General features: G+C 38.4%; 1 protein-coding gene across 1 annotated transcript; it reads left to right on the top strand.

Moving 5' to 3' along the window:
- Positions 1-10,070: 10,070 nt before the first annotated feature.
- On the top strand, positions 10,071-11,012 carry LOC129505127 (olfactory receptor 52H1-like). The gene has a single exon (XM_055318083.1). It carries the CDS (start codon positions 10,071-10,073, stop codon positions 11,010-11,012), a length of 942 nt encoding a protein of 313 aa, XP_055174058.1.
- Positions 11,013-11,231: the final 219 nt, after the last annotated feature.

Raw genomic sequence — 11,231 nt, 5'->3', positions numbered from 1 at the left:
ATTTAAGGCTGGGGTTCTCCTTTTCCCCTGGGCTTCCAGGGAAGCAGAGAGCTGGAGGTGAGGACCAAAAGTCTGATGCTTAACCGAGTCACCCAGAACCCCCCCACAGTACACTATTATTAACTATAGTCATCATGCCCTGTGTTACCTCTCCAAAACTTATTTATACTGCATAACTTAAATTTTGTATCCTTTGGCCAACATCTCCTCATTTCCCTCAGCTCCTAGCCACTGGTAACTACAATTCTACTCTAGTTCTATGACTTTGACTGTTATAGATGCCACAGATAAGAGAGATCATGCAGTGTTTGTCTTCCTCTGCCTTATTTCACTTAGCATAATGTCCTCTAAGTCTATTCATGTTGTCACAAAAGGCAGAAATTCCTTTTTTTTTAAAGCTGAATAATATACCACTGGTGTGTATTGTGTGTGTGTGTGTGTGTGTGTACACCACATTTGGTTTATCCATTCATCTGGTGAACAATTGGGTTATTTTCATGTCTTGGCTCTTGTGAATAATGCTGCAATGAACAAGGGAATGGAGATATCTTTTCAAGATACAGATTTCATTTCCTTCAGATATATAGCAAGAAGCGAGATTGCTGGATCATATAATAATTCTATGTGATTTTTTGAGGAACCTCCATAGTGTTATTCATAGTGAATATATCACTTTATCTTCCCACAACAGTGTGCGAGTGTCTTTTTTCTCCACATTTTCATCAACATTTATTTTTTTGTCTTTTTAATAATAGTCATTCTAATATGTGTGAAGTGATATCTCAATTGGTTTTGATTTGAATTTTTCTGTTGGTTAGTTCTGTGCTTATTGCTCAACACTTAGCCACCTTTTTTAAAAAAAACCTTTTAGCCATTTGTATGTGTCTCCTTTGGAGAAATAGTTATTCAGGTCCTTTGCTCATTAAAAAAACAAGGTTGTTTTGTTTTGTTTTTGTTTTTGTTTTTTGGCTTTTAAGTTGTTTGAACCTCTTTCTTATGTTATTTTGGGTATTAACTTCTTATTAGAGGCATGGTTTGCAAATATTTTTCCCCAACCCACATCATGTTTTACTTTTGTTGCCTATGCTTTTGGTCTCATATCCAAAAAAATCATGCCCAGACCAATGTCAGAGAGATTTTTCCCTGTGTTTTGATCTAGTAGCCTCACAGTTTCAAGGTATATATGTGTTTAATCCATTTTGAGTTGACTTTTGGGTAGAGTATAAGTTCAATTTCATTCTTCTGCAGGTGGATATCTAGTTTTGGGGTTTAAAAAATTTTTTTTTAGATTTTTATTTATTTATTCATGAGAGACACACAGAGAGAGGCAGAGACATAGGCAGAGGGAGAAGCAGGCTCCCCGTGGCAAGCCCAATGTGGGACTTGATCCCAGGACCCCAGGATCATGCCCTGAGCCAAAGGCAGATGCTCAACCATTGAACCACTCTGGTGTCCTTGGTATCCAGTTTTCTTTTCCCTCAGACTGGATAACTGTAATTAATCCATCTCCAAATTCCTTACTTTCTTCTCTTATCTCTTATCATTTTTTTAGCCCTTTTAGCAGTTTTAAGTTTCAGTTATTGTTTTTATAGTTTTATACTTTTCATTATTTCAAAATAATTTTAATTTTTCTGCTGAGATTTCCTACTTGCTCATTCATTAGAAACATATTTATCCTTGTGTCCTTGACTATAATTAAAGTAGCTGCTTTAAAATCTGTGTCCACTAATTCAAATATCTGTCTCATCGTGGAGTCACCCTCCACTGATTGCCTTTTTTTTTTTAACATGGGGCCTGTTCTTTCTATTTTTCTCATATTAACCATATGGGACTAACTGTAATTTTGGATTGCCTATTGTACTCCAGGAATTGTGAATGATATGCTGCAAAAAAAATCTAGATTCTGTTATAGTTTTCTGAGTTAAATTTATTTATTCAGGCAGTTTACTTGGCTGATCTCAAATTCCATCTTCTCTGCAATAAGTAGCAGCTAAAATAGCTCCTCAGGTCTTGTAACTTTACTTAGGTTGTATGGAGTCTTCCTTAAACATGTGTACTTTAGAGATGTGCTCAGTATTTATATGGGAATTTCAAACTCTTTCTTCTGTGGATATTTCTTTTCACTTTCCAGCATATGTGGTAGACCTGTATTTTCTTTTTTAAATTATTTCCCTAATTGAGCTTCTCTACACATTTTAATTGTGTTACCTTGTATGTCTCAGTTGAAAAGACACAAAAACAGGAAACTCCCCCAATGTTATTTCCTTTTTACTAAGGGCATACTCCCTTTTGGTTTCTGACTTTTTTTTTTTTTTTTTGGTTTCTATTTTCGATTTTTTTTTATGATAGTCACACACACACAGAGAGAGAGAGAGAGAGAGGCAGAGACACAGGCAAAGGGAGAAGCAGACTCCATGCACCGGGAGCCCGACGTGGGATTCGATCCCAGGTCTCCAGGATCGCGCCCTGGGCCAAAGGCAGGCACCAAACCGCTGCGCCACCCAGGGATCCCTATTTTCGATTATTTTACAGTGCCTTCAGATTCTTTCCCCTCTCCCCTCCCTGCCCTCTACACACATGATTTTAAGTCATCTATGGGAAGGTTATTTTGACAGAATGAATTCCTCTGCTCCTTGAAATTGAATCTCAACTTCACCTGTTTAGGTCTTCTTTTAAATGAATCATACACTTAAATTCCATTATATAAGCCTTTCACCTCACTTAACATTTTTTTTCTTTATTCATATCATTTTATGTATCAGTGGTTTTTTCTCTTCTGCTTATTAATGTTCATAGTATCATAGGGATATACACAATCTATCCATTCTCCTGTTAAGACATATTTGAAGTTTCTTCAATTATTTGATATTATGAATCAAGGTATTATGAGCATTTTTAGAGATGTCTTTTTGTGGTGGACATGTGCTTAATTCTTCTTGAGAATATACCTAAAAGTTGAATTTCCTTGTTACAAGATAGACATATATTTCGCTTTAAGATAAGTGCTAGAGTTTCTTACAATGTTGTCAGCATTTTACACACTCACCAATAACATGTGAGGATTTGGACTGCTACTTATCCTTGACAACATATGAATCTTTAAGTCATCAAAATTTTAAGTACTTTAGTAATCTATCGTGCTATTTTACTGTGATTTTAATGTGTATATTCCTGAACTCACAAGCACTTTTTTCTTGTGCAAATTGGCTATTCATAACTTTACTTAATGTCCCTTCAAATCTTCCTCAATTTTAAAATTACAATAACATGTCTGTTCAAATCATTTGTCCATTTTAAAATTATATTGTTGTGTCTTTTTTATTATTGATTTGTGGAATTCTGTATAGATTCTGGATACAAGTCCTTTGTCGAATATATTTTTGATGAATATTGGACTATTTTCTCTCTCTCTCTCTCTCTCTTTGGCTTGCATATGCATCTCTTTAGTGCTGTCTATAGTTGAGAGGAACTTTAAATTTTTTTGAAGTTGAATTTTTCATTTAAAAATATTAGTTGGAGTATTAAAAATTTTGAATTGGAGTATAGTTGACATGTAATAATATGTTAGTTTCAGATGTGCAATAACATGATTCAACAGTTATATACACTGCAAAATGCTCACTGTAGGTATAGTTACCCTTTGTCACCATACAAAGTTATCAGAATACCATTAACTATATTTTCTACATAATTTATCATTCTCCGAAAGTTTACTGTTTCTGGTTCCTTTTAAGAAAATCTTTGTTGAGAAAATGATTAAGGGAGATAACTTAAGTGATACATGAGGTTTTTAAATACTTCATGATGTGGATAGTCTCCTTTCAGACAACCACAAAATGGAGCTGAAGGCAAAAACCTTTCATGGGTTAAAGAATAAGCAACAAGGAAGAGCAAATAGAAAATATCTGACTGGCAGGGACCACTTAATCAACCTTATGTGGGATAAGAAGGGCCAGAGTTGGCTTGGCATCCGGGGCATGGCTGATGGATATACCGTGTGTATGGTCAAGTGGAATACTGACAGGGGCACATAAATTGTCTAAGTTTTGGTTTGCTAATGTGGCATCCCAGGCAGGAACAGCTCCATTTTGGGCCTAAAAGTTATTTTCAACATCTTTAACTATTCAAGATTATAAAAATGGTCTCCTATGCTTTCTTTCTTTCTACAAGAAATTTATTATCTACAAGATTTTATTCTTGTATTTTTTCCATTTAGTGTCTGGTTTACTGACTTTCCTTAGAGTACTGACTTTTAGTTTGGCATGCAGTCACATTGCTTGTGGCTCTTTTAATCACATTCCATTCACAGGAAACATAATGTCTACATCCTATTCATTCCAAATTCTGACACTAAAGCACCTGGACATTCTAAATCTACCTGACGTAGTCCTCAAGGAAATTGTAAGCAGCTCCAAGGTGGCTGAGGAAACATCAGTAGGAAACTGAGAATTTGTCAGGTTATATCAGAGATATGATGTCCTAGAAGGCAGGAGAAGACTTTTCTGAACCCTTTATTCCTCCACTGCATTTCTGCACCTAAAGGCATCACCCATGTGAAGAAGGAGAGCTGAGAGGTTTGAGAGTGGTCATTTTAGAAATGAACACATTTACTTTATCTTTAGTCTATAAGAAGTAAATGGTACAAATGAAACTTTCTCTCCCACTTTAATAGAAAAATGGGGAAATAGACCAAACATTTGTTTTTAGGCTCTGGGAAAATAAATATTGTGGAATTGTGATCCCTAAACACTAATGACATTTTTGTGGATCAAGGAAAAAAAAATAAAACAAGGACTATGGGTCAGGAGGTTCACAAATCCATAAATATTGAGTTCCAGATATAGAACAAACTAGTAGCCTAGAAAGAAATTCAGCTCCTGCAAGATTTTGACAAGTTCTTTCATGTAGCAGACCAAAACTGAGGTCACTACTTGAGATGGGGATAGGGTTCCTGCTCAAAAACATAAATTAAACACACACACACACACACACACATCATCCACACACACCCCCAAACTGACATCAAACCACTTTCTAGAATTCCATTTATAGAAAATGTTTATCTGGAGATGTTAGAGTTTATATACACAGTCTGCCCCAAGGAACTGAAGAATTAATCTTCCTTTCGTGCCAGTAACTAGATCTGTGATGTCCATGAAATGATCATTGGATCAGGATCAGAAGCCACCACACTAAGCTTTGATTCAGGACAGAGTGCTAAGAATAGGATGAGGTAATTGGAAGAATGAGCACAAGAAAGAAGTCAAAAAGAGAAAGAAAAGTCAGAGGGACTCTCCCACTCAGAACCGTGCTGCAAATCACCAGGATATGTGAAAACAGGCATTATGTATGTATATTACAAGATAGCCTCAATATGTAAAATATTCACTAAGAAGCAAGGAGAGGGCAGCCCGGTGGCTCAGTGGTTTAGCGCCACCTTCAGCCCAGGGCATGATCCTAGAGACCTGGGATGGAGTCCCAGTCAGGCTTCCTGCTGTGTCTCTCCCTCCCTCCCTAGGAGAAGCCTACTTCTCCCTCTTCCTGTGTCTCTCCCTCCCTCCCTCCCTCCCTCTCTCTCTCTCTCTCTCTCTCTGTTTCTCTCATGAATAAATAAATGAAATCTTTTAAAAAAAGAATTAAAAAAAAGAAGCAAGGAGAAATGAACAAAACAAAATGACATGTTTAAATGCATCTATTATTGACAATATATCTAGAGATTAAATTAATCAAGAATAGTGAGCTCGTCAAACATAATTTACAAACTCTGAAACTTGGTGTGGTAGGCAGAATAATGGCCACTCAAATAGTATCTCCATCTTAAACCTCTCTGATTATGTTAGGTTACATGGCCATGGGGCATTAAGATAATCAGATGAAACTCATCAGTAGACTTTAAAAATAGGGAGATTATGCCAGGATATCTAGCTGGTCCAAATGTAATCACAGATATTCTTAAAAGTGAAAGAGGAAGGCCCAAGGGGAGAGTCAGAGGGGAACTGATTATGGAAGAAGGGCAGAAGGAATATTGCTTTCTTTGAAGATGGAAGGAGGGGGTTTCAGATGCAGAGAAAATATTTCTAGTTACTAGAGAAAGCAAGGAAAGAATTTCTCTTCTAGAGCTTCCAAAAAGAGAAGCAGCCTTCTCAACACTTTGATTTTAGCCCAGTGAGAACTACACTGAACCTCTGAACTATAAAACTGTAAGATAATTACTGTGATTTATGGCATTTAAAGCCATGGGATCTATAGTAATTTTTATAATAACTATAGAAAATAAACATTCTGCACCCCATAAAAAAGAGTATTTGTGTTTTTTAACTCAGTTGTAATTGACATATATAGCACTGTATTAGTTTCAGGTATGCAACACAATGATTCAATATTTGTATACACTGCAAAGTGTTCACCATAGTAAGTCTAGTTAACGATTGTAATTATAGTTCCCTTGCTGTATATTCTTTCTCCATGACTTATTTATTACATAACTGGAAGTTTGTACCTTTGACCACTTTCATTCATTTTGTCCACCCCTCACTCCCCCCCTTTGGCAACCACTAGTATGCTCCCTGCCTTTATGAACTTGTTTTTGTTTGTCTTATTGTAGTTTTTAAGATTCCACATATAAGTGAGGTCATATAATGTTTGTCTTTCTCTGTCTGACATATTTCACTTAGCATAATACCTCAAGGTTCATCCGTGTTGTCACAATGGCAAGATTTCATTATCTTTTTATGGCTGATACATACATACACACATATATGTATCACATTTTCTTTTCCATTCATCCATGAATGGATACCACTTAGCTTGTTTCCATATCTTGATTGTTATAAGTAGTGCTGCAATGAACATGGGTATATAGATATCTTGTCAAATTAGTTTTTAACCCATTATTAGGGAAATTAAAAGAAAACTATGTTAATAATAGAATATATCATACTTTTAAAGATATAATATTATGAACATATCAGATATTTACGTATTGATATACAGATTAAACGCAATCAAAACAAACTCTGTGTGTCTGTTTATAAATTGAGAAACTGTTTACAAGGTTTTTGGCAATGCAAAGTGCAAAGAATGGCTAAGAAATTTTTTAAAGGGGGGGATGGGAGGAGGAGCAGAGGAAGAAGGAGAGAGAGAATCCCAGACCCCTTGGGGCTCTATCTCACGACCCTGAGACCATGACCAAAACTGAAATCCAGAGTCAGATGCTTAAATGACTGAGCCACCCAGGTGCCTCTGGCTATGAAATTTTTTGAAGAAAAAGTCAAAGGCCTTACATTCCAATGTCAAGACAAGAAAACTTTAATCATATTCATACAATATTGGTGCAAGTTTACACAAATAGACTAATTAAAGAATACCACATGTACAGGAACATTCTTAGGCCCCTGAGAATTCTGTCTCAATGTGTCTAAATTGTCTAGACTGAATCTCTTAGGAATCCAATATCTACAGCCTACTGAAATCACCATCGTACATTCCATCTCAAGGGAAAAGAGTTAATATGGTTGACCTCATCCCCTCTCTGGGGATGGAAAAACTGGTGGTACCCACATAGCATGAATTCTATTTCCTGGGAATAGAAGGTAGCACATAAAAACTTTCACTTCACCTCTTATGGAACATCTCCCAGCCTAAAATTTTACTTGTTTCCTCTAAGCAGATATTTCCCACTACTCCTGTAAAGCACGAGGTAGAAGACAATTTGGTGAGCTCAAAACTACAGCCAATTAGGGAAGAGAAAAATGCTACACTGACTTTTTAATTTTTATCAAACAATGTAGTTTGGTGTTTACTCAGTGTCCAGATAGGGTCTGTGTCCTAGAGGACATGAAGGAAGGAGTCCTGCTGACACCTATGACTTCATAAGGAGACAGCTCCTGGCAGAAAACGACTGATCTCAACTGTAGACCAACTAATGTAACCAGGAGTACAACGGGGAATCCAGAAGAAAAAAAAAAAAAAAAGAGCTCTTTGGGTAAAAGAAGTGAAGTCAGAGTAGATTCGGACCAAAGCAGCAAACCTTGGTTTGTATGTTTTCTGTTGACCTCCTTTGTAGTTTTAATAATTAGTAGTTCATTTTTCTCCACATTAAATGTATTCCCTGGGACCCTTCTTGGAAGGCAGTGAGTCTGTGCTTCAAGAGACTGAGTTGCAATCTAGCCTAAATTATAGAGACATTTTGGGACCTTCTCAGTCTGTCTACTTTTCATACCACACGAGATGAGGTGGTTGTTCTTTTAGGGAGGTTTTCAAAGACTCTGTGAATACCATTATTCTCACAAATTCAGTGCCCACAGGTGGTTAGCCTACATCAGATCTGTAGATGGAATTTAGAGTCTACATCCTCATGGGCATAGACGATGAGTCGTGATTGGGGCAGGGATGAGGGGCTGCTTTTGGACAGTGGGAACTGGTTAGATTCATCCCAGGTCAATGTTTTTTTCACTTTGACTGATTAAGGACTCTGACAATGACAGAATCATTCCCTACACGAAAGAACCTCACTATGTAAAGCTTTGACTGGGCTTCTCCAGAATTGTCACAAAATCCCTCGTCTCAACCTGTTCCTCCCTCCTTGTCACACAACCACACATTTCTGCCAGACATAACAGTATGGAACTATTATGACCTGTCTGAAAAATCCACTTCCTTTCCCTCAAAGCTTTTTGAATGATTTTGTAAATTTTTTGGAGAGGATAAGAACTAGATCTCTCCCGAAAGGGGCCGAAGGATGGCTCCACTTGTGCTGGTGTCTCCAACTCTACACTCTCGGCTATCACTGTTACTGGTCCCCTGTCAAAGTACTTTATAAAATAGATCATACAGTGGAGTTAAACTTTTTTTTAAGATTTTATTTATTCATTCATGAGAGACACAGAGAGACAGGCAGAGGGAGAAGCAGGGTCCATGCATGGAGCCTGACGTGGGACTCGATCCTGGGTCTCCAAGATCACACCCTGGGCTAAAGGCGGTGCTAAACCTCTGAGCCACCTGAGATGCCCCATACAATGGAGTTAAAACTGAAATACAAAAAGAACCTCCAAAGGCAAGCCTTAATTAGTGCAAAGATGGGGTCCAAGTACTGGCAGACCAGAAACAAAAACATTAGGGCAGCACTGTTTTATTATTTTTAATTTTATCTCTAGGAGGTGAGAATCTGCTCTGCTTGACTTTACCCAGGCTAATCACACCGGCTGATATCTGTTACAGAGGCAATGTTACACTCACTGGTGGATAAACTGTCTCCTCTACTAAGTTAGGGGGCAGAGATCCTCCAAGATTTAGGGCATCATCATCCCTGAAGCCATAAATCATCCTCTGAGCTCACTACCCTTTGCCTAAGTCAGGAGAAAGCTGCTTACCTGTCCCTGTGCACTTGCTGGTGGATGAATTCTCTTATTTTCACATTTCGGGAAGCAACCCTCCTAATCTGAACCATATTTCAATCTCTGGGTAACAAAATCTCCTGTATCACCTACCCCTCTAGAATCTATTCTTTATTTTTCCTTCCCTTTTAATTATTATTTGTATTACTCTATTGAAGTTCTTCAGTTTATTTTCTAAAAACCATTGGCAGAAACATAATATTTGGTCTATAAAAGTCCATTTCTCAAAGCTCATCCCATTTAATAGTTGTAATATATCCTACTTGTCTCCCTCCACTGCCCTCCCTCTCTCTTACATGCACAGACCTTTTCTTCATATATAATATAATAATTTCTTTCTCCATTTGAGCCCAGGCTTATTACAAATAATCTACATTGAGAAATAGACACAGTTACTTAGATTTAATCCCATGAAATTGCTGACCTACAAAAAAAAAGCATTCTGTAATGTGTATTAATAAGTGTATAAAGGAAATGAAAAGGGGCCACTGGCAAAGAAAAGGGGTAATAAAAAGTCAGTTCTATAGGTGTCAACATCCAGGGGGCACAGGGGACTCTCAGGCAAGACTCCTGAATGTGACAGTTGCAGTCACCTACCATGGTCAGCCCCAGCCCATTCTATCGCTGATGTGTCCTCAGGGCCCCAAAGCCAGTGGATCCCAGACTGAGGAGACCATGTATAATCTGAGCTGTTACAATCCTGGTTCCTTTATCCTTGTGGGGATACCTGGCCTGGAGAAGTTTCACATCTGGATCGGGATTCCCTTTTGTGTCATCTATGTTCTGGCTCTTGTGGGTAACTGCACCCTCCTCTACCTCATTGCAGTGGAGCACAGCCTCCATGAGCCCATGTTTTTCTTCCTAGCTATGCTGGCTACCACGGACCTCATCCTGTCCACTGCCACAGTGCCCAAACTGCTCACTAACCTCTGGCTGCACTCCCAGGAAATAACCTTCTCTGGCTGTCTCACCCAGATGTTTTTCCTCCACTTCAGCTTTGTAGTCGACTCAGCCATCCTGTTGGCCATGGCATTTGATCGCTACGTTGCCATCTGCTTCCCCTTGAGGTACACCACCATCCTGACTCCGCAGGTGATCATCAAGCTTGCAGCGAGCATTGTTGTGAGGAGCTTCTCTGTCATCTTGCCAGATGTTTTTCTGCTGAAACGGTTACCCTTCTGCGGGACACGCATCATACCACACACATACTGTGAGCACATAGGTGTTGCTCGGCTTGCCTCTGCTGACATCTCCATCAACATCTGGTATGGCTTTTCTGTGCCTCTTATGACTGTCATCTCAGATGTGATCATTATTGCTGTTTCCTATACCTTCATCCTCCGTGCTGTCTTTCAGCTCTCATCTCAGGGTGCCCGCCAGAAGGCCCTCAGCACTTGTGGTTCTCATGTCTGTGTCATCCTCATGTTTTACACACCTGCCTTCTTTTCCATCCTTGCCCATCGCTTTGGGCATAGTGTCCCTCGAAATGTGCTTATCCTGTTTGCCAACCTCTATGTGGCCATCCCCCCCGCTCTCAATCCTATTGTCTATGGAGTGAAGACTAAGCAGATCCAGGACAAATTTATTCTCCTCTTCTCTTTGAAGAAGACACAATGAGTGGGGGAGAGTCACTGAAGGAGAAGTTTAGGTAAAAATAGACTAGGTGAAATTTTCTAGAACACAGACATAAAAATAAAACTGTAACTCCCATTAACTTGAAATTTTAGGGTTCTAGCTGTATGCAAAGTATGGGAAGGGAGTAAACAGGAGAAAGAAAATATTCTAGACTTTCAGAAAATCAAGGGTTTTTCTTGATCAATTTTCTCAACATTTATA

The sequence above is a fragment of the Nyctereutes procyonoides genome, unplaced genomic scaffold, assembly GCF_905146905.1.
Source record: "Nyctereutes procyonoides isolate TBG_1078 unplaced genomic scaffold, NYPRO_anot_genome, whole genome shotgun sequence".
In the NCBI taxonomy this organism is placed as follows: domain Eukaryota; kingdom Metazoa; phylum Chordata; class Mammalia; order Carnivora; family Canidae; genus Nyctereutes; species Nyctereutes procyonoides.
This window is presented reverse-complemented; position numbering and strand designations above follow the sequence as displayed.